General features: G+C 38.0%; 1 protein-coding gene across 13 annotated transcripts in view; it reads right to left on the bottom strand.

Moving 5' to 3' along the window:
- The window catches only part of LOC307176463 (uncharacterized protein), a 496,599-nt gene that overhangs the window by 269,243 nt on the left and 202,029 nt on the right, over positions 1-25,327 (bottom strand). For 9 of the 13 annotated variants that reach the window (XR_013824767.1, XR_013824768.1, XR_013824769.1 and 6 more), the window contains one exon: positions 13,584-13,709. The exons of 3 other annotated variants lie outside the window; for them this stretch is intronic. Coding sequence is in view for 1 of the 10 variants with exons in the window: in XM_079902603.1 (XP_079758729.1) it covers positions 16,040-16,122 (83 nt within the window). In the remaining 9 variants the exon portion in view is untranslated. Of the gene's footprint in view, positions 1-13,583; positions 13,710-16,008; positions 16,123-25,327 lie in introns of those variants that run through there. One more of the 13 variants, XM_079902603.1, reaches the window with a different exon arrangement.

Below are 25,327 nucleotides of genomic sequence, written 5' to 3' on the forward strand. Positions count from 1 at the left end.
CTGATTCCCAAGCATGGGGTAGATGAAGCCATACTGGAGCCGGTCGAAGAGCAAATTGGCCGTGTATAATATTCAATTATACTGTGCTGGTTATTTTCTGGTTTCCTCTTTAGATCAATTTTCCACCCTTCCCTGCCCTGTTTGGCCTTGGGAGGCTGACTTCTACCAACCACTTCACTAGCCCTGCCTGCTGGCTTCCCCTTGGGTTGATCAACTGAAGGCCATGGCAAAAAACTGGGCCATGGTTTGAGGCTGGACTCCTCGGCCTTTGATCACACAATCTGTGGGCGGCCCTTCCCTGGGCTACAACTCTCAGCTGGGCCAACAACACCTTCGCTCTTCAGGCCTAGGGGAAGGAACTGCTTTCTGCTCTGGCTAGAACCTAGGTGCTTCACCAGGCCATACTGTTTCCTGTAACTTTACCCACTCTTCTATAAATAATTCCTTGTTAAATGGTCTTAAATTACACCTTTTAATCAGCATTAATTTGGTCAACACACCCTGCCAGGGCCTGAGTGATTCACCCAGTGACATTTCTACTAATAAACCCAACTTGTGTAGCACCAGTTGGGGGCAGGCATTGAAGATCTTTACACACTCAGCTCTTGGAACAAGAATAACCAGGTGTGACAGCATAAGAGCTCCATCAGGGACAAGGGTTGGGATGTAGTCCTAAAAGCCTAAGGCAGTACAAATTTGATATTTCTGGGTGCTGCCACGATTCCTGAGACTTTCTTCTCACCCCTAATCCAAAATGTTGGCTGGACCTCGTGGCCAGGGTCTCTGCTGGTTTTGTGAATAAACTCTAGTTCTCGTGCTTGAACCCCTATCCAAGCCAAGCACCTATGCTCCTTGGACTCCTCCTCAAGAGGGTGCACAGTGCACTGCAACCCCTGGCCAATGGCAGGGGTCCTTCATGTCTGCAGCCAGACCTTCATTTGGAGTCACAAAATTTCCACCAGTGCAGCTATGAGTATAACTCAGATCAAACACAGCTCCCACACAGAGATGAGGCTCTCTTATGGACTGAACTAAACTGGATCAAGTCAGGGTGATTACAATAAAATTTTGATTTTGGCTACTATGAAAAGCCAGACCCGCAGTCAGGTTAATCCCCCAGGCCTGGCTTTCTACATTCCCAGGTGACTCCTTTCTCCCCATCAGACTTGCTGGCCCTCACAGGTACCTGATAAAAGTGATCAATTCTTATCTACATGCAAAAGAATGAAACTGAACTCCTATTTTAAACCATACACAAAAATTAACTTGAAATGGACTAAAGACTTAAATGTAAGACCTGAAACTATAAAATTCATGGAAGAAAATATAGAAAGTTCCTTGACAGTGGTCTTGGCAATGATGTTTTGGATATTAACACCAAAAGCACAAACAATAAAAGCAAAATTAATAGGTGGGATTACACCACACTAAAAAGTTTCTGCACAGCAAAAGAGATGGTGAACAAAATGAAAGATAACCTACTGAATGGGAGAAAATATTTGCAAATCATATATCTGATAAGGGTTTAATATCCCAAATATATAAAGAAATCATAAAACTCGAGAGCAGAAGAACAAATACTGGGCAAAGGATCTGAACAGACTTTTTTCCAGAAAAGATATATATGAATGGCCAACAGGTACACGAAAAAGGTGCTCAACATCACTAATCATCAAGGAAATACAAATCAAAACCAAACAAGATATTATATCACACCTGTCAAAAAGGCTGTTATCAAAAAGAGAGGACATAACAAGTGTTAAAGAGGATATGAAAAAAAGAAAAGCCTTGTACACTGTTGGTGGGAATGTAAATTGGTGCAGCCATTATGGAAAACAGTAACAGAGGTTCCTCAAAAAATTAAAAATAGAACTACAATATAATCCAGCATACTTCTGGGTATATATACTTCTGTGTATATATCTAAAGGAAATGAAATCACTATGTCAAAGAGATATCTGTACCCGATGTTCATTAAAGCATTATTCACAATAGCCAAGACATGGAAACAACATGTGTCCATCAACAAATGAATGGGCAGAGAAAATGTGGCATATATATATATATGTTTATACCCCACAATGGAATATTATTTAGCCATAAAAAGAAGGAAATCCTGCCATTTGTGACCAAATGGACAAACCTGAGGGCATTATGCTAAGTGAGATAAGTCAGACAAAGACAAATACTGTAAGATCTCACTTGTATATGGACTCTAAAAGGAAAAAAAAAAAACTCATAGAAACAGAGTATTTGTGGTTGACAGGGGTAGAGGGAGTAGGGGAAATAGGTGAAGGTAGTCAAAGGATACTAAATTCCAGTTATAAAAATGAATAAATTCTGGTGATCTAATGAACAGCATGGTGATTATATTTAATGATACTGTATTGTATACCTGAAAGTTGTCAAAAGAATGGATCTTAAAGTTCTTTCCCCCCACACAGGATAATAATGTGAGGTGAAGTATGGGTTAACTAACATTATTATGGCAATCATTTTGCATATATCAAATTATTATATTGTATACCTTAAATTATTATATTGTATACCTTAAATTATTATATTGTGTACCTTAAATTATTATATTGTACACCTTAAATTATTATATTGTACACCTTAAATTTACACAATGTTGTATGTCAATTATATCTCACTAAAGCTGGGAAAAATTGATTAATTCTGAGAAATAATGATTTCCACACAGAGCGTATACTCTGAATGAAATTTCCCTGCTGAGGTCAGGAACTGGCTTTGGTATGGTTATTAAAACAGAAAAGGAAAATCTCATTTATACAGCATCTTTGATGTTTCCTAGCACTTTCTCTCTCAAGAAGATTATTAGAAAATGGCTATCTGATCATGTCACTCCCATGCTTTCAATCTTTCACTGTTCTCCAGAGTGTTGGAAGTCAAGTTGAAATTTGCTAGTTGAACACACAGGCCTTTTGTTACCTGAACTCAGCCTACCTCTTCAGCTTCACTTCTTGCCATTCCTGACCCAAGCTCTTGGGGGCAGCCATGGCCAACTACCTGTGTATTTCCCGAGCACTGTGTTCTGAACGCCTCTTTTGCTTACATGTGCACGCGTGATATCCCTGCTATTCAGAATCCCCTTCCTCTTCTTCTCCCTTCAAGATTCATCTCAAGCATCCCCTCCTTTGGGGGAACTTTTTTTACTCTCCAATGAATGAAGTAGTACTTCCTTTTGATATTTGTATAGTACCTCTCATGTGAAATCATCATGCTTAATATTATAACAATCAGTTACTTGTTTGTCTTAATTATTAGCTTATAAATTTCTGGAGGAATTGTTCACTTTGATAGTCCCAGCATCTAAGACAGTGCCTGACATGTAGTAGCACTTAAATGTGTTCACATTTTGACTAAACAGATAAGAGGAATTAGGGAAAATTGTGGTGAGGGGAAGGGGAAGCCACAAAGCTAGGAGAAAAGACATGGATTTGTGAAAACATGAATATTTGTGCTGAGAAAGACAGGATACAAGATAGCCTATTTCCACATATGTATCACATTATCACAATTATAAGTAGGCATATTTAAAGAAATGTGCTAGAATTGTGTCAAGAGTATATTTAAACAAGAAGAAACACTTCTGCCATAACTGGGGCTATATAAATAGACTTCCTTTATGAACTTTTTAAAATGCTATCCCTAGATTGGGATTGACATGTACACACCACTATATTTAAAATAGATAACCAACGAGGACCTACTGTATAACATAGTGAACTCTGCTCAATATTCTGTAATAACCTAAATGGGAAAAGAATTTGAAAAAGAATAGATAATGCATATGTATAACTGAATCACTTTGCTGTACACCTGAAACTAACAACATTGTTAACCAACTATGCCCCAATATAAAATAATTTTTTTAAAAAGATGCTATCCCTAGAAATATTAAAAAATAAGATGAAAAAAATCTTGCTTAATGGTTTGGGTAGGCATTTGTCTGGAGGAAAAATGGAAATATGGTCACATATCATTTTGGAGCTGCAAATATCAGTTAGTCTACCCGAGGCAGGATAGCACAGTGGTGGAATACAGACTTGCGATCTAACAGCTGTTCTCATCCTCGTTTCATGGCTTACTATTAACTTCTTACTTACAACCTTACTACTTTGCTAGCTATGTCACTTTTGTTATCACCAACATTATTGTTTCACATATAAGGAAGCTAAGGTCCGGGGGAGGTGCAGTGATATATCCAAGGTCCGATAACCAATCTAGGCCTGGAACCAGGTATTCAGATATGCCTCGCACTATGCTTTCCATGACAGGAGGGCTAGGAACTGAATGAACTGAATGCTGCTTGGCTCTTATACAGTACTGTAGACACAGTGAAAAACTGCATTAGGAATTCAAAACTGGAGTCATGTAACCTATAACCTTTATTTACAAAAAGGATTAAAGCTCCATTTTTATTAGGCTTCATTTTTTAATTACAAAAAGCAAAATACTTTTCTGTTGGTGGGTTATTTGAAGCCTTCCTTTCAAAGCCAAAAGCTTTAACATTATTTCCTTCTTTAAAGCTAGAATTGTTTTAAGGTAAATTGAAAGTTAAGTTGACATTATGACCTCCACAAGAGAACTAAAAAATTTTGGCCTTCTAAAGTCTGTTACCTACAAGAAGCTTCATATCTATTATTTAGAAAAAGCTGAGTGGTGGAGTGTTTCAGTTTCCACCTGGATGTCTGAGGTCAAGTAGATTGCAGAAAAACCACGTGACTACAGTTCATACCCTCTGCTTAGATATGCGTGCTTTGTTAGGCAGCCGGAACCCCAGAGCTAGGAGGTTTAAGGTTTAACATTTTTCTTTTGCTGAATACATTTGGAAATTGGTCCTTAGCCATCTTTTTAAATATCACTTTTACTTTTAAATGTTTTCTTCCAGGACAAAATGTAGCCAGAAGTTAGCTAGAAGATGAAAGCTTAAAAGATTATAAATAAAAATTATAAAGATTCATGAAATCATCAGTCCATTCATATTTATAGAGTTTGCTTGCCTCTCGTAGTTTTAAGATGATTTTTTCACAGTAAGGGTGCTGGTTTCCTCTCAGTAATCTCTGCCCTCTAAAATTCAATTCACAGTAATATTTTTTCTTCCTACATTGCATAAATTAAGTCTTCTCCTCCAGTGTGATAGATTTTTTTAAAAACTTAATGACTAGGTGATTGCAAATCTTTTTGCTGTTGTTATAAACAACAATGCCTCATTTCTGGCTGAATATTAAGAATTTGCACTGTGCTTGCTGTTTAAAATATCTTTTAAATGTCCACAATTGAATTAAAGCCTTATGTTCAATCATGAACCATGAAATTAGTTGGTATAACCAATGTTCTGCAACTCAGCCCTTGAAAAAATAAAAAGATTGCAATTCAAAATTACTAAGAGTCTCAACTAAAACTGGGTCTCTGTACTTTCTAAATGTCTTGATTGCATCACTATCAAAGGATAAGACAAAAAAACAAAAGAACCTCACCCGCATACATAATTCTTTATTTTAAAAAAAATTAAGCCAGGTAAAGTAGATTTTAGTGACAGAGAATATCACAAACTTGTTTCTTTGTTTCAATTTTGTAATGAGAGTTAAGATTGTGTTTACACGTAAGTGTCTGTTTATACTTTGGGTGAATTTCTGGCCCATTCAATCAAGAACTCATCATTTCACCCAAACCACAGGATATTATATAGAGATCAATATAACAGTCAAATAGTCAAACAGAGTACTCTAAGATCTGATCTGACCTGAAAGCCAGCCCATTCCTGCAGCATCAAGTCCTTACCCAATGTTGATTTAAAACAATAAAACAGCCACTTATTTTACCAGCAAAACGGATTAGGGAACAGCAAAGTCTAGCAATTCAGGAAATGCAATCTATGGCAAATCACAGACAAGTCTGGAGAAAGGAGGGGAGCCTTCTTTTATAGAGGATAAGTGGAGTTGGGAGGGTCTATTATAAACAAGAAGTCCATTGGAGGAAACTGGGAGTTCAAAGTGTAGTGGCTTTTCATTGGCTGAGTTGTGACAGTCTCTCATTGGCTGGGCTGTTGCTGGGCAAGGAGGAATTTTTCATTCCTCCTGCTGAGTAGTGAAGTGCTGCTGAGTAAACCTCCTTCCTGTTGGAGATGCAAAGGTAGCTCTCTTCCTGTTGGGTCTTCTGTTGACCCCTAGTGGTAGTTCATGAGAGCTTCCCCTTATGGCTTCCCGACTCCGACTTCATTTTAAATAGGGCTTCTGTTTATTAATTTTTACACCAGGAAACTATCACTGTGTCACAAAAGCAGTTACTATGATTTGGCTCTTTGCTACTCAACAGAGGTCTGCAGAATGCAGTGTTGACATTGCCTGGGATTGTGTTAAAAATGCAGTATCTCAGGCCCTTCCTCAGACCTCCTGAAGCACAATCTACATTTTAACAAGATCCCAGGTAAATCAAATGCATGCTAAGGTTTGAGAAACACTGGTTAATTTGATTAGCCTAAAAGTGCAAATTTTCCCCCTAATTGCCTGAAATAATACCTAGGATGAAAATTGATCAATAGTTTGGGGAGAGAAAATTTTACGGCACCTACCATCTCCAGCTTTAGACTTTACCTCATTTAATCTTCTTTAAAAACCTTGCAAGGCAGGTTTATTTCCATTTCTACAGTGAAGGATCTAAGTACCTTGTCAAAGTTTACACAGCTAATAAGTGCTGGAGGCAAGATCCAAATCAAGGTTAGTCTGCCACCAACACACGCCATGTCTTTTCCATTAGAAAGCACACTTGCTCATTTTTTAATACTACTTAGAACCATTAAATATTTTCAATATAGGCCTCAGATTGAACTTTATCATCAAAATCCATTTATTCAACTTACTTGGTTTGTCACTTATGTTTTTGCATTCTGTGTCCAAGACAGCCCTGTATGGGTCACATCCTCAATATAGTAAGCTGAGCTGTTCATCATATTGCCTAAGGTCCATTAATGGCACATACTTTCCCCTTCACCTCAGACTTTATCTTCTTTGTAATTTATGGATGCAAATATTTTCAAGGTTTACTGCAGATAAAATGGTCTCCAAATCTTATTGTCAAACACAGTGGTTAAAAATTACACAGGAATCCTGCAAATGGCGTCTCACTAGCTACATCAGTAAGAATTACCATTTTCATTTCCTTTGGAAGGAAGTGTATGCCATATAAAATTGTTTATGCTGGTCACCAGTCATGACATTGCCCATCGCCACCTACAGGTAAATTGTAATTTTGTCACCCACTGAATTAGTCTCTGGATCTGTTTTTCAGAAATCTGTGACATATAAGATAAGGATTTCTTTTAGGGAAATCATAATATTTCTGGTGACTAGTCTTCATCTTCAATTTAAATCTCTGGGCTCATAATTTTCGTTCTGAAAAAGTGTCAAATTCACTAGTGAGTGAACATAGAATCAACCAGTCAAACCTAGTAAACTCTTTATTCATAATAAAATACTCTATGACGACAAATACATTGTCACTCAAAATTTTACTTTCTTTCTGTAAGCATTTGCTTACAAGAGGGAGTAATTTAAGTAACTGTTTTGCCCTACATGCCATACCTGTGTCCCCTCCCCTTACTAATGGAAATAAGGTCATTATTGCTTTTAAATCTAATCAATTTTAGATAACCCAGAACCGTTATAGAGACCTCCCCACACTTTCTAAGGTTCTGTTCCTCTAGAACCACTTCTAGTACTAATTTCTATATAATTTCAGCTTTAACTAGAGAAGGAGAACGGCTCTGAACGATATTAAACTAAAAGATTTATTGTAGGTGAGTGGATTTTCAACAAAGGTGCCAAGGGGGATGAATAATCTTTTCAATAAATAATGGGATAACTAGATATTTACGTTAAAAAAAGAACACCAATGCTTACTCACAACATAAAAATTATTTCCAAAAGGTTCTAAACTTAAACATAAATCCCCAAACTATAAAACTTCTACAAGAAAATACAGGAGAAAATTCATGCAACTTTTGCATCACAAAACTTCTTAGGACACAAAAATATAAAGCACAAAAAATTTTGGTAAATTGGATCTTATCAAAATTAAAAACTTCTGATCTTCAGAAGACATTGTTAATAAAATGACAAGGAGGCCCAAGACCAGGAGAAGATATTCTCAATACATATTTCCAACAGAGGACTTACATCCAGACTATTTAACAAACTTTATGATACAAAGGCCAAAAATCCAGTAAGATACTAGGCAAAAGATCTGAACAATTACTTCACAAAAAAGATATATGAATGGCCGATAAGAACATGAAAAGATATTCAACATCATCGTCATCAGAGTTGCAAATTAAACCATGAAATATCACTAGACTGACTAATACTGAAAATGTCTGACAACTAAAAGTGTTGATGAGGATATGGAGCAGCTGGAACTCTCATGCATTGTGGATGAGAATCTAAAATAGTTTAACAACTTTAGAAAAGATTTTATAGTTCTTTATAAGCCTAAAATTACACTTAACCATACAACTCAAAATTCCACATCAGAAAATTGAAAACATATTGTCAAAATGAAAAATTTTACATGAATGATTACAGTAGTTTTACTCATAACAGCCAAATTGGAAGTAGTTCAAACGTCCATCAAAAGGTGACTGGATAAACAAACTGGAGTGTAGCTTTCAATGGGGGACTAGGGTGAGGCATAGATGAAACAGGAATAGTAGAAAGTTGAAAGTTGTTGATGTTGAATGATAGATACATAGGGGCTCATTATCCAGTTCCATTTACTTTGCATATATTTTCCATAATAAGTATTTTTAAAAGTAACATGGCAACCATTTTCAAAAATTATAAAAATTATCTATTCATTGATCTAGTTACTCCCTTTCTGAAAAAGTTATTCTAGAAAACAACCAGAAGGAGGAAATAAGCTATATGCTTGAAAATAATCATCTAATCTGCTTTACAATGTTGGAAAAATTGGGAAGACCCCAAATATACAAAAACAAAGAAATGTTCAAGAAATCATACTTTATAGAATATTGTGCAGAATTATAATTCATTATGATGAATAATTTATTATGTTCTAGGCCCTATTCTGAGCAATTTAATTGCCTTAACTCATTTATTATGAATAATATGTAGGAACACTAGTTCATTTAACAAATATTATCCACTATAAGAGCCAGGATTGTGCTAGGCCCTGCGAAAATAAGTGAGCAAGAAAATGTTGTTTTTTAGTCTCATGGAGCTTTGAAAGTCTGTTGGAGGAAATGGATATGTAAAGAAATAACTACAATAGAATGCAATTAGTTTACTGATAAGGAAAATAAAATGCTTTTCTTTTGATGTAAGCAACAAAGTGAACACATAACTGTAGTTCCTATATGATATCTACATAAGGGCACCAGGAGTAAAGAAAAAGGCTTGACTTCTTCAGGTGATATAATTATAAAACAATTTAAATTTTTATGTTGAATTCCTTTAATTTTGCTACAATCTTTTAAGTATAAAAAAAACAAATACTTATACAGCAGATAATCAATTTAGTAGCGAAAAGGGTTTATTACATAACAATTTTATTGGAATTTTAAAAATTCTAATTAGTTTAGCAAATCTTTCTCAGGCTTCTCCTACTAATCAGTGTAACAGAAAATGTATTTATTGGTCCTAATCCTCTGTATACTGAAAGTCCGATCTACTTACTCTGCTAAAGTAGCTCTCAACCTGGCTCTGCATCAGAATCCCCATGGGAGTTTTAAAAACCTAATGATGGCTGACCCTCACCCCAAGCCAATTAAATTCAAATCTCTGAGGGAAGGATCCACTGATCTACTGGAAGAGCTGTGGATCATTTCAGAAATTTTTACTTAGGTCATTACATAGCTCTTTCCATTCAGGATGTTTGATACCCATAATTACTATATTTGGGGCTGGGAAGATAATTAAATTTACCGATGTAAACACTTCAAAAAGTAATTAAACAAAATATAGGCCTGTCATTCTTTTTTCGTATTCTAAACGTGTTTGCTCTGAGGAGTGTGAATTTCAGATGACTAACCACATACAAGGCAACAACAGGCACCACGCACAATGAAAACAACAAAGTCAGTTATTCCCTCTGACCAGTATTTTCATCATTCCTCAATACACAGAAAAGACACCACAAAGAAAGAGAAGAGAGGATGCATGCTACCTGAAATAAACATCAGAGCTCAGACAGGAGCCCAGAGATGACAGGCTGAAATGTGGATGATCTTGCTGCAGATGAAATGACAGCAGGGACAATTCTCTCGGTCCACCTCCTTCCAAACAGCTAGTGTACCAACTTATGCTTCCACACAAAGATGAGATGACTCAAAGGGGAGATGACTCAAAGAGATGAATAGTGTCAATATTTCCTCAAGCTTGTGAGCTACGTTCTCTTCACACCTTGACTCTTCCTCCACAGGCTACATGGAAATGGGTTGTACGGCTACTTACACTCTCCTACGCTTTGGCAGGCTGTCCTGGTAAATTTTCAGAAGGGACCGGGTGGAAGGCAGGGATAATAGCTGTTTAACTTGCCTGATACAGTACTTAGCACAGTAACACATGCATGTGGATGACTAATAAGCATGGAGTAAAATTAGCCTAATTCTGCTCTGATTTCTTGTTTCATCAGCCTTTGGGGAGACAATGATAATTAGCTGAAATAGCTGGAGAATAACACTTAATCATAGAAAACCAATGCAGAAAAATTACCAAAAACAAGTTGTCGTTGCCTAAGGTACATTTCTATCTGAGAAAAAGAGCAAAATTAAGCAACCTTGAAGCCCTCCAAGCCTTACATCCTAAAATGTTGGGATTTTTTTTTTTTTTCTTCTCTTTTTCGTATAATCACTCTGGGCAGACATTTGACTCAAATTCTCAGATGGGTCAAGCTTTCCTCGACCTTATCAAATAATTAATGTGAGATTTGTATAGAAACCTTCACAGTTTATTTTACTCATTAATGTAAAATATAATTAAATGCACAGCAATGACTCTCAATTAATTGCTCAATTCCTTCAAGTTTAGAGATAATCACTTTTTCTTATACACATACAGACCAATACTGTTTTAGATACACTAACTTGCATAATGTTCAACGAGGTAATTAAAAACAAAAGGAAAGAGAGCAAGCTTTATCTAAAATAAACTGTTTCGGCTGCTTGAGTTCAAATTAAGCACCTTTCTGAAAATGAAAAGTGTGATTAAATAAGGGTATGGTTATAAAGTGTGGGTGGTTAGATAATCCGAATTGCAGAATAGTTACAAGCTGTGCTTTCCGCATCCTGGACAGCCCTTTAAGGCTTGTTAAATACTATTAAGGTGTCAATTAAAAGATAATTAACTTCATAGCAAAACTGACACTCAAGATAGGGAAACTTTTCCATGCACTTCAGCAGTATAACAATACTAAAACAGAAACCCAAAGAACATTAGCTGCAATACATTTTAAATGGTTTTTCTTTTTCATTTCCATGCTATCATTCTGTAACAATGGTAACTTCCAAGGGCTGCAGCTCACAGTCCCACACAGCCTAGGTGTGACAAGGTGTGAGACATCAGGGCTGTTTCTGACTGCAGGCTCCCTCCATCACCAGGCCTGCCGCTCCCTCCTAAAGAGAATGAGGTCTGGTGGGTTTGAATTGTTCTCATATTTCCTTTTACTTTTGGAAAATATTTAACCAAGATTCATGACTGCTTTAATATAATGGCTATGCCAAATTATGACTTTGATTCTGCCTCCCTACTGCCTTTTTATATGGTATTTAATAAAGTCACATATTGCAAAGACTAAGCCAAGAAAGAACAACAGTTTGGGAGCACCTGCTACTGCACACCTCTAGGGTGAGAAAAGCAGAAGTAGGAGGCACACCCACAGATTGCTAATGCTAGTGCGCAGACACGGTGAAGGCGAAATACATTCCAGCGAGCCATCTGCCTTCTTGACAGAGAATCTGCAACAGCGTCAGCAGTGAAAATCATCTCAGAGACACAGGCTGAAAATCAGCTGTGACCTCTTCAAGAGCAAAGATCAGCACCGCTTTTTCTACTACAGCTGGTTTAACATACCCCCTCCTCCCGCCCAGGTAATGTTTTCACAGCTCTCTCCTCTTTTTATTTGGCTTCACACATCCTTTTGCCTTTGACATATGAAATAGGCTGGACTATCTGAAGCCTGACTTTTAAAGGAATGGATCTGAAGCGCTCTCTTGCTCTCTCTCTCTACTGTGACTTGAAATTCTAAAGCACACACACTAGGCTGCTGGGGGATGGCTATGGGATGTTATATTTGGTATATAAGGTATTGATTGTATGAATGAGCAATGCCTTGAACTAGGCTTGACAGATGTTAGCCAGCGTGGAGCTAAAACCTAAAACCTGAAATAGTGGGACTGGTTCTGCAGAGCTTGCACAGTATCTGACACACAGTAGCTGTGCAGGAAAAGTTTGGCAAGAACCAATGAAGGAGTGAGTCAGTGGATGAATGAATGAATGAATGAACAAATGAATCTACAGGGACCAACTAGCCAAATAAGGCAATCACCACCACTTACCATTCCTGCCTGCCTTCGGATTCAGCTTCTATATACCTGTTTCTGTCCAGCTTTTCTTTTCCCTCTATATCTTCATCATACACCCCCAGACCCTCCTGTTTTTTAGGCTCATGGTTTCTCCCAGACTTTTCCTAAAAATCTCCTATTCACCCACTCCCCCTCGTACTTCTTCAAGGCCTTGTGCCCCAGTCCACCTCACATACTGCCGCCAAAGAGACTGTATAAATTGTTGATAAACCCCTGGTTTATCTGACTCAAATCACCTAAAATTATGAGGCCAAATCATAAATTGCAGTCCCTGTCAGTGTCAATTTTCATCCTAACAATTAATTTCCTCTCATATTATCCCATTTTAAACTATTCTAGGTTGCTTTATGAAATAATTCATTATTTTAGTATTTAATATACTGTGGCCTTTATCTTCATAATCTATTTCTATGTGGTCACTATTACTATTTTTAAAATGCTATTGTCCATCTGTTTCCTGTGGGATGATTCTAGTTCAGAGGGTCCTATCGTGCCTACATGTGGGGCTCCACAAAGTGTTCAGAAAACAGAATCGCTGGAGTATTCAGTGGTGGGGACAGACACATGGCAAGACAATTCCAAAAAGATGCACCTCAACTGTCTTGTAAGTAATGCACTGAGCAGCACACTTTACCTTGATTGAACAACTGCTTTGAGAAAGAGATTTTTTTTTTAATGTCAAGCATCAAACTCTTCAAACAATTCCATACTTCCCTGGTTCTCATTCTAATTTTCATCAGAAATCAAACAGAAGAGTCTACTTCAAGGCAATACCTTTTGCCTCAAACAAATGTGATCAAAAAATGATATCCAACAATGGTATTATTTATGTTTTGGGGTTAGTTATGATTACTCAGAAGTGAGCTAAAGATGAGAAAAAAAGGAACCAGCCTCCTAGCTTGAGAACGTACATTGCTTGTTCAGTCAACTAAGAATGTTCTATCCTAAGCTTAGCTTTTACCTTGACCGCTGGTTTTCTAGTTGCTTCTGGTGTTGATAGCAGGAAACGTCCCAGCCCAAGCACAAATGTGATTCAGGCATGTACCAGCAAGCCTGGAGTTAGAGGGAAGCCTCCAGGAGACTCGGGCTGGAAATGAGAGTTAACCACAATTAATTTTTAGGGGAAATGGAAAGGAAGTGGGAGAGGCCAAAATTTGACTCAAAGATAAGAGGCCAGTCATTGGACTGAAGGGAAGTACAGTGTCCATCATTCTTATAGTCCACAGGCCCCACTCCCCAAGGACTCAGTCAAAGGACTATGACGGGGTAAAGTAGAAGCAAAAATTCTGGTTTTTTGTGTTTTGATTTTTTTTTTTTTTTTTAACTACAATTGGCATGGAGAGGGCAAGATTGTCCTCCATATTTGTACCAGAAGGTACCATCTGCATTTCTGGGCCAGAAATTGATCCAGAATCTTCTATAAAATAAGAATGACAAGAAAAATATTATTTTTTGGTGCTTATTTGGCTCTAGGCAGTGTGCTGAGTGCTTTATATACGTTGTGTTGTCTAAGAGATATCAGCAGTCTCAACTTCAGGAATTCTCAGCTTTAGCCCAGGTACCAAGAGCAGCACCTACGTACAGTTCTGGTCAATACAGGAAGTCTCAGTGGCAAGACATCTTCAGGGAACATCTGTGGCATAGGTGCTGAATTTGGTATCTGTAACAGTCATCCTCCAAGATACCTCCCACCAAGCTCTCTGCCTCCTGGTATCTGTGCCCATGTACAATCCCCTCCCATGTTGACTGAATACAATTAATCTGTGAAACCAGTAAAACATTGTGGAAATGTCAGTGTTTGACTTCTCAGGATAGGTCATAAAAGACACTGCAGCTCTAATTTTTTTTCTTCTCCCTTGGATCATTTGCTCTGTAAGAACAAATGAACACTCAAACCATGAACACTCAAACAGCCCTATGGATAGGATATGTGATGAGGAACTAAGAGCTCCTGCCAAAAAGCCAGTGACAGATTGAGGCTTCCTGCCAACAATCTTGTAAGTGAGCCATCTTGGAAGCAGATCTTCCAGCCCCAGTCAAGCCCTCAGTTGACTTCATCCCAAGCCAAAAATTTAACTTCAGCCTCATTAGTGACCTCAAGCCAGAATTACCCAGCCTAGCTGCTCTGAATTCCTGACCCACAAAAATGGTGAAATGATGTTTATTAATTTAAGCTACTAAGTTTTGGAGTAATTTATTACATAGCAATAGACAGTATTATTGATTTTGGTACTTTGGTACTTGGAAGTGGAGCATCAGAGTAACAAATAACTAAAAGTATGGAAATGGCTTTGGAAAAGGCAGTGTGCAGAAGCGCCAAAGACTCTGGGGAGGGTATTGGAGGGAGCCTCATGTGCAGTGAACAGACAGCAGAAGCCAGAATGCCTTTGAGGAAGGTATGAGTTGGGGCTGAAAGGAGATGTGCGAAAGAGTCACTGGAAATTGGAGGAAAACAGATGCTGCTATCCTGCAGTTATGTGGAAAGCAGAAAAACGTACCATGTAAAATGGGATGACCTAGTTAAGAAGATTTCAATGCAGGTGTTTACGGTGCTGCTTAGATGCTCCTTGCTGCTTACAGTAAAATGCAAGCAGAGAGAGATAAGCTAAAGGAAAGACTTAAAAAGGAACAAGGACCTTCTGGTTTTAAAAATCCCCAGCCTCTCCAGATGACTAACAAACATGTTATAATTAAGAAATGGCTTTCAGGCGAAGACGAAGTCCAAGACGTTTCCAGGAAAATATGGTCTCATACAGATTTGATATGGTGCCTCAGAGAACCGTTCAGTCACACAATAGGGCTTCTAAGAAACTTTAGGGTGAATTTCCTCAGCAATCTCAGCAGAAGCCCAAGTTAGAGAAGGACTTATCTCAGAAAGATTTGCAGATATGGTTTCTGTCTAATGAGGAGCACACAAAGTTTTTAAGACAATTATTTGGACAGAAACACCACTAGCTTGGACTGAATGAGACAGAAACAGCACAAAATGAAAAAGAAGGTGGTTTTGGTCTCTCAAAATTCAACTTGCAGGGAATAGGCTTGAAAGGTACACAGCTGCAACCCTGGGTTACCTTTCATGGAAAAGGATAAGTGAGTCAGAGAGTAGAAACTAGAGCCTAAAGGGCAGATCCATGAACCACAGAGGAGTACAACTACATCCTAATCTAGCAGCTTCCAAAATATGCCCAGTTAGATTTCAGACTGCTGGTACCTGTGTGCCTCCTGTTTTCCACATTTTTACATAGAAGTGTTTATAGCAGTTATCATATGCCTATCCCACCATTGTCTGTTGGGTGTGTTAGAGGGAAATAATGTGTCTCTCTAGGTTCACAATTGTTCAGATTAAGTGCAACTGTACTCAAGGAGTTATACTTAAAAAACTATACCTGAGGAGGTGCATCTGTATCTGGGCCTGATTTAGATGATGGGATTTTGGACTTCAATCTGAAGTTGTACTGGGTTGAGATTCTGGGGGGTCTTGTGAGGGGTGTGAGTGCATTCTGCATAAGGAAGAGATATGAATCATCAGTAGCTAAAAGGTAGACTAGTTGTCAGTCTCCAAAGTGGTCCCCAATGTTCCCTGACTCCTGTATTTTATATATATATGTATGCATATTATATATATATATAATTTTACCATTATAAAGGATGTGTAGGACACCATTTATACTTTCTAAACAATCAATAATACAATAAATCAAGTTCTGATTTGTAGTGTTTGCTGATATCCATAATATAAATGTTCCCATCATGGCTGATTTCAAGCTACCAACATAATGTCACTGAATTCAGAGACAGAATGAGATTGAGATGTGCAATAGGACACACCTATATAGTATTCTCTCCATACAGATGCAAAAGACATAAAGAACCACGAGAGTATCAATAAAAGAAAAATGGAGGAAGTGAGGAGTTTTGAGGATTTATTACCTTAACTTTTAATATAATTTTTAAAATAAGGTTTATATAGTTTAATTTTTAATAATGGCTGTGTTTTACAACTGGCTTGCAAAATTCTTAAATGCTAACAATTAGCTCTCAAAAGTAGGTATGAGCCAGCTTCAGCCTACCTTGAACTGAGCCTCCTGTCAACAGCGCTACACATGAGCCATCCTGGAAGCAGACCATTCTGTCCCCACTCAAAGCTTTTAGATGACTGCAGCCCCACCTAGCATCTTTTTTTTTTTTAAATTTATTTATTTTATTTATTTATTTTTGGCTGTGTTGGGTCTTTGTTGCTGCACGTGGGCTTTCTCTAGTTGTGGCGAGCAGGAGCTACTCTTTCTTACGGTGTGCGGGTTTCTCATTGTGGTGGCTTCTCTTCTAGTGGAGCACAGGCTCTAGGCGCGTGGGCTTCAGTAGTTGTGGCTCGAGGGCTCTAGAGCACAGGCTTAATAGCTGTGGCTCTCAGACTCAGTAGTTGTGGTGCATGGGTTTAGTTGCTCCGTGGCATGTGGGATCTTCCCGGACCAGGGCTTGAACCTGTGTCCCCTGCACTGGCAGGCAGATTCTTAACCACTGCACCACCAGGGAAGCACCCCCACCTAACATCTTGACTGCAACCTCATGAAAGACAGAAGCATCCAGCTGAGCCATCTCTGAATGCCTGACCCATAGACTCTGTGAGATACTAAATGTTTGTTGTTTAATCCACAAAATGTCGAGGTAGTTTTCACTCAGTAACAGATAGTAATATATCAGCAACAGTTGCAGCCATGGGAGAAGTTGCCTCCTTAGGCAGAGAAGTGCAGGAGGAAAATGGGGAGTCCTAGATAAGAGCAACGTTTCATGGCGGTACACTTGGCATCTCTGTAAGCACCCCAAAACTATTTGAGAGAAATTTAAGAGGGAATTGGAGTTTTACCAGGGTTGTTTTTTATTCTCATATTACCAGTGAAGTAGCTGAGGCTCAGTGAAGTAGCTGAGGCTCAGAAGGATTGAGTAGCACATCTAAAATCACACAGCCAATAAGCCAGTAAAAGGTAAAACCAGGGTTTAAACCCAAATCTAAGCCTATGCTCTCCCAGGGAGACCTTAAGAAGGTTATTGGTTTTTAGAACATGTTATTGTTTATGAATAATTTGATGCCCACCCAATCTGATGAGGGAAAGGGATTATTTCTAAATTTTTTTAATTGATATTTGTATAGCTAGTAATCAGAGCTGAAACTAGAAAATCTTCAAACTTCTAATCTAATGTTCAAAAAAGACTACAAAATAAGTTTATTTGAGTATAAAATATGATCATGTGTATAATTAAATATTAAATGTTATATACAGAAAAACTTGAATTCAGAATTCAAGTAAAATTCAGAATTCAATAGCCTTGTTATATTTTACTAGTCTTTGTAATTTACAGTTAGAGGCAAGAAAACATGTAACAAAAGTAAGCTTCTATGGTCAATAAATGTAGATATTTTTAAGATTTATTAAAATTTTTACTTGTTCAAAATCAGATTTCTTTTGGGCCTTATCCAGTTTGACCCAGGACCTACGGGCCCCTACTAATTTGCATGATTCCCACATACAGTATTAAAATATTTCCAAGCTCTTCAAATTATTCACCTTAACAGCTTTTCATAAGCACTTCAAATAAATAGTAACACGGCTTTGTTTTCCAGATGACATTTCATGTGTCTAAATAATTCTACCAGACTTTAATGATTACATCAACTCAGGATAGCAAAGAACAAATACCAGATTTAACTTGGAACAATTTTAACGAATTCCACATTTGCTTTTCCTCTTAAGCATTTACTATTTATGACTTGTACAGTAGGTACAGTGGTGGAAGCTCCATTAAAAAGGCCTAGAACTCTAAAGACTGGGATGCTCTCTGGGACTATGTTTGAGCAACATAAACCAAATGCCCACCCCCCACCCCCGAGAGGTGGATTGTAAGTGTGATGATTAGAGAAACAGGATGTATCCAAAATCCAATCAGGAACACCAGAATATGGCTGCAGTCCAATCAAATCGACTAGGGTAGAATCTCAGGAAGGCATAAAATGATTGTGGTCAAAGGAAATGACATCTAATTAATTGTACTGTAATTTGTAGAACAATGTGTCAACAGAACTGGGATGGTCTTCATAAGAATCTGGGGAAAGGGAAGCAAAGATTCAGGGAAGTAGGTAAGTATTCTAGGCAGTTTCTAGCATCAAATACCTCCAGACATAAGCTAGAGAATGGTCCCATTCCAGAAATAAAATGGTCCCATTCTCCTGGATTAAACATTCTCAAACAGTTTGGTCTCAGGACCCTCTTACACCTTTAAAAATTATTGAGGACCCCAAAGAGCTTTTTTATATGAGTTGTATCTATTGATATTTACCATAATAGAAATTAAAGCTGAGAAAATGTTTAAATGCAAAATACTTAATTGTACATTCCTATTAGCTGTCAGAATGACGACATCATCACAGATTCCACTGTAGACTCATGATGGAGAGTGAAAAAGGCAAATAACCTCTTAATATTATCATAAAAATGTTTTGACTTCAGAGATGCCTAAAAGGGTCTCAAGGACTTGGAGCACACCCTGTGGAGCCCTGTCCTCGATGATTCCAGTTGAACAACTGTCTAAGGGTGCGTTGACTTTCCATGTGAAACTTCCTACGGGAGAGAAAGGAATTTACCTTCTCTGCAGTCTACTCGCCTGCCTCGTTCTCAACAGCATTCTGATTTATATGCCAGACTGGGGCGATTGGCTTGTGGGAAGGGGTTTTTCTCTGAGTCTCCTCAACTGCAGTAAAACCATATCTTGGTTTCTCAAAGTTGATGCAGAACATTTCCCTCTGGAAAGCTCAGATTCAATCTCACTCTCAAACCTCACTGATCAGCACTCTCAGAAGTACTATAAGCCACATGTTCATAGTTAGGGAGCCACAGAAAAAGTTAGAGGTATGAGTATATACACTCACTGAGCACTTACATATTCCGAGTTCTACATTCTCTGCTCAGTACTTTCCATAATATGCCATTAATTCCCACCCTATGAGTTGGGTCTTTATAATTCTCATTTTAGAGAGGGACGAACTGAAGGGTTAAGACATTACACAAGATCATACTGGGATGTGATAAAGCTGGAATGTGAAACTTTCAATAATAACAATTGCAAAAATAAACAGCAATTGATTACATTCTAAGTGTGTAGAAACATTGCTCTAAATACTTTATGTGGGTTTTTCATTTCTCACAGCAATTCCATAAGATAAATACTATGATTAATTTCCCATTTATATTTGAGGAAACTAAGACACAAATCAATTAAGTGAAATATGCAAGATCACACGGCACATAATTGGTGGAGCTTGAATTTGGCTGAACCCAGGCAGTCTGACTCCAGGCTCCATGCTCTTAAACCCTACATTCCATTCCTCTTAGCAATCTTGTTTAATCCCAAACCTATGCTCTTAGCCTCTTATGCACTGCCTCTCAGGAAGTCTTCCAAAGAGACGCTTCGCAAAGAGGCACCATCTCCTGGCTGCAGAGTATGTACTAAGGCTAATCAGTTACAATAAGATCATCTTCATAACACACATTTGTATACAAATGTATATAAACAATGCAGCTGTAAATAGTTAGGAGTAAATACACTAAATATCTGTATGTTCTAAGGAACAAACTTGATAGAAAAACCAGTGGTTAACTTTATGGAAGTATTAAAGAATAAAAACTAAGTATAGAATGAGAGAATCCTAGAATCTCAGAATTGTAAAGGGTCATAGTTACTATACAAGCAGAAAGGGCAGGCTGACTATGAATGGAGAGAATATTTGAATCTACGTAGAGCTTCAGACTCCACATTACTAAGCATGAATAATCTAAGGACTTTGGCAAATAAGGATAATTTCAGGCACTCTTACCCTACCTGTCTTAGGAGTACAAGTGAGGCCATTGGCCAATTTTAAACATCCATTTATTTCTTGTGTACTCTAATTCTGAATTAGAGTAATAAGCTGCTTAACATCTTTTTTTTTTAAGTATATCACTGTTAAGACAGAATTAAAAACTGGTTCTTCAGTAATGAATTTTATGAATGCAGAATTTTTTTAAGAGTATGACTGAAATTATTTTTTAAAGATATACCTATCACACCTTGGTTTCATCTATATGGTTATTTATTATCCCTGTTGGCAACTCTGATGATGATTTAGCACTCTGAAATCTTGCTGACTAAAATTCCGTTTCCATTGGTAATAGTTCCATTTAAGTTCTTTTACAGACATTTGGATATAAAGATGAACTTAGAAGTAATTCCTTTGATATTCTTTGATAACTTCAAAAAGGAAGAAATTTGGAATCTGCTTTTCAACTGAAAAATAAGTGCCAGTCATAACTGGTTCAACCCTTCCTGACCTTCTGTGGCATTTAAATACTCTTCTTCCAGCCTAATTCACTTTGTCCTAACCAGACAGACACTGGACTTCAGAGCTGATAAGGAGAGTTCATGCTCCACTGTACTGACTGTAGTACTATTCACATGTAGTCACAAAACAATCTCTCTCTCACTACCCTTCCTTCCTTCACTCCTTCCCTCCCTCCCTTGAAATTCTGGACAGCTCAGGTCTTCTGTTCCAATGATCAACTTGCTTACTGGTTATAAAAATGTTCTACTCCTATTTAGAGAGAGAAGCTAGGAGTAGAATACTATCTTGGATTCAACCAAGCCTAACTGATTCAAGACTTTTCTTACTATAAGCCACATTATCAAAAATTGTTTAATAATGATTTTAAGCTACTTATATTAAAACACTTAAAAACATGTATGACATTCTAGGCCCACATTTTTTTTAAATTGGTTCTATTTTAGGTTGAAACAGGTATGGCCAGGGGTATGGGAAGATTAAAAAAAAAAAGATTTTAAAAAAGAGAAGGACTACAGTGAAAGGAAAACTTACATGAAGTTTTCAAAACTAATCGACACATTACGTGTTTTTGTGTGTGTGGGTGTGTGTGTCTTAGACAATGAGTGGCATATAAAACACTGGACAGCATGAACAAGAGAATTCAATATGCAGATCATATAGAGAACACACATTTCAAAATTTTTAACTGAATTTGGTTGTGTAATTAATTATCCAGACAGCAGCAGCTGATAGACTCAAGAGAGAAGAGTTCAAAAGAACTAGGATAAACATCTAAGAGTTAATAACTAAATCCATCTGTTATTAGTTGTATCTCGTAGATGCAGGACATCAATGTGTTCCTCATATCAGTTACTGTTTGTCCCCAGATATCTCTTGCCAAAGCCCCTTGGTGCACAGTGATGGAAGATAAACAGCGAAACGGAGTACTCTTCAATTTTTAGTTTTCAACATTTCTACGGGATGGTGTGTTTTTTCTTCCTCCTTTTGTAACAGGCGTGATGTATTATCTTTATCTGAGACCACAGCGCCAACATCAAAGAATGAACTGATAGAAGTAATGGGTCAGAGTCAGGCACTGTTCAGTCTGTGATGTGATACTGTTGACAGCAACAGGGCTGCAGAACCCAGAGCACTCAGAGGCAGGTTAATGACAGCAGTGCCTGCAAAAGAACCAGCAGCAGAAGAGGCCATCATGGGACCTCCAGAGACATCAGGGTCTGAAAAGATTTGAAAAACATTGATTTCATAGATTCTTTTCTAAATCAGGGCTTCGCCATCAGCTTCTGCTAAGTTTTGGGCCCACGTCAAACGATTATCTTCAATCTGTCCCATCAGTATTGAGACAGGATTAGTGGTGCCAGTTTTCTGCTCCCTACCTCATAAAACACTGTTCAGAATAGTTGGTACCTGTAAAAAAGATTAAGCAGGTAGATAAAAACACTTTTCTATCTACCTTTCTATCTTGAATTAAATAGATAAGTGTGAGCACCATGAAGAATCAGAAAGCTAGGAATCTTTCTTCAAGGAGCTTATAGTCCAGCTGGGGAGACAAAATACTATATCTGTCATCTAATGCTATCTGAGAAGGTTACAGGGAAGACATCCATTGGGGCTGCTGCAGATTTATCCACTAAGGTAGGAAGCACTTGCAACCTCAATCACACAGTTGTTGTCAGGCCTCAGTTTTTTCCAGGGTGGTTTACCAGAGACTTCAGTTCTTCACCACACAGTCCTCTCCATAGGTTGTCTGAGTGCTCTCAGGACCAGGACGTGGTAGTTGGCTTCCCTCAGGGAGAATGATCTTAGAGAGAGAATGCACCCAAGGGGAAGCTACAGTCTTTGTACAACCTAATATCAGAAGTGACATACCATCACTCCTGCCATAGACTGTGGTCACACAGGCCAACCCTGATAAAATGTGGAAGGGGACCACACAAGTGTGTGAAAACCAGGAGGTGGGGATCACTGGGGGCCATCTTGGAAGCTGGCTAACACAGAGACATCCTTACAGAAGCACATGTGCAAGTTCATGAATGATAATTCTGAGTGAGTGATTCAGAAACTGCATGCCGTACAAGAACATCACAGGAGGGTTAGGCTAATCAGGAAGCGGTCATGGTGCTGACAGGGCTTCCAATAAGCCTTAAAGGATCATTTAGCATTTAAGCAAGCAAACAGAAGCTGGGAAAACATTCCTGTCACGGGAAGTAGCAGGACGAAAGTGAGGAGACAATTATCTACAAGACATGCTAGAGAAGCTAGGAAGGCCAGCTAAGTGTTGCTCTGACAGCCTTCCACTCTGGGGGCCAAACTAGTTTTTTAAGAGATGGTAACACTGAGTTTTCCTGCCAAAACTTCTGATTTGTTTCTCTTTGACTCTAGAAACTGTGATACACTGAATCTTTTGAAAAATAACATTAGAGCCAGAAGTGCAGGAGGAACCTCCAAGATCATGGCATCAACACCTGGAGTACCTGTAACACCAAACAGGGAAAACGCTACACAGTCTAATGCTCCCCGTGCATTTTGTGCAGCACAGCGTGTGTGACCAGATGCTGAAAGAGACCATGATTTTTCAAATCAAAAATATCGTGCTGAAAAATGGGATGAATAAAACATTAATGAATTCTGATGAGCTGTTTTCATGGTGTGTATTATCTAATGATTAATACTCTATCAATGAAATATTTCTAATCTCATTTAGCCTCCTAATTTATGTAGATGTGAAATCAACAAAGGAAAATGATATATCTATGTTGGAATGTTTTTCTTCTTTGACGCTCATGTTTCATGGTGAGACGAGCGCTCAGAAGCCGCTGCACTGATCCCTCTCTTTTAGGGTGTGTGGGGCACATCTGTAATTGGCATCTGAATGCAACAGAGGATGGAAAATATAAGTCTCCCCTGCAATCTCATGGCCTGCACGCTGTTGACTGAGGGGAAGTGACTTGTTCCAACTCCTGGGTATTCAGTACATTCCGAATTTCGTTAGTTTTGCCCTTTGCTGTCTTTTTGTGTGTGGGTAGAAGTTACATAACATAAAATTTACCACTTGAACCATTTTTAAGTATACAGTTCAGTGTTGTATAATAATTAACACACCAATTCCAGAACTTTTTCGTCAATTGAAAGTGAAAGTCTATTAAACAATAACTCTCCAGTTCCCCACTTTCAAGCCCCTGGTAAACACTTTTCTACTTTCTGTCTGTACGAATTTGACTATTACAGGTGCTTCATGTAAGCAGAATCATGCAGCTGTTGTCTTTTTGTATCTGGCTTAATCACATAGCCAAATGTCTTCAAGGTTTGTCACATGTCTTAAATATACTTTGGCCATGAAGAAAGCCAGGTTCCTTCTTAAGCATGTGGAATTTGATTATATCTTTATGTGAGACTATATGTAGTTTCACCTCCTATTAATATGCAGCATACAAGGATGTCATAGGAGGGGTAAGGGCTATATACTTTTGCCCCTGAAATAGGAACAGAGAGAGAAAAATAGTTCAGTTGACATTGCCTCTTGAGGATGTAGGCAAGAACCTATTACTGGGATCAGAAGTAGTGAGAAGCAGGAGTTGGAGGTGAGGGGTTAGGGGTGTTTCCCCTGACCCATCTGGCTCGTACCTTTTTCACATGCTCCTGAATGATCCATTTTCTGCTGAAGTGTCTCTGTTATTACAACCATATGGCATGACCCATAGTTCTAGTCTTATGCATTTCCCTTCACTGATACAAAGTAAGAGAAAAGATTTAAACCTTCACTACACTTCACTGCTTGGGAAGATCTATGGATTTTGTTGCTATTAAATGGAACCAGAAATTGTTTTAAATCTAAGTGTGTCCCAGGCAGCAATGTTACTGAATCATTTCATGACCTGAATATCACAATATTACAATATCAAATACATACAGATAGATCACATCACACCAAGATCATTAATTAATTCATGTATGTCTGTGTGGGTATGGGTGTATGTACGTGTATACAGTGACATAAATAAGAACAATGGGGTTTCTAGATGAATATGAAGGACAGCGAGGATAGTAAATGTCTAAGTGAATATCTGATGAGCTACAATTGGCAAACTGACCAGTCTGATACTGTTCCTGTCTTAGACATCAGAAGAGCAAAGAGGTGTGATCTTTGCAGTGGATGCCACCTCATGGTCCACAGCTGTGAAATACATAAGAATTTAAGCAGAGAGGAAAGAAGCTTTTCAGACCTGTTTGAAGAGATAACCTGAATTCCTTCAATGATCTTTAAGAGATTCAAGTAACGTATAAAACCTCCTTTTAAAATTATTTTGGCTGTTAGACTGTATTTTACATGCAGT

This window comes from Stenella coeruleoalba (genome assembly GCF_951394435.1).
Source record: "Stenella coeruleoalba genome assembly, chromosome: 18".
In the NCBI taxonomy this organism is placed as follows: domain Eukaryota; kingdom Metazoa; phylum Chordata; class Mammalia; order Artiodactyla; family Delphinidae; genus Stenella; species Stenella coeruleoalba.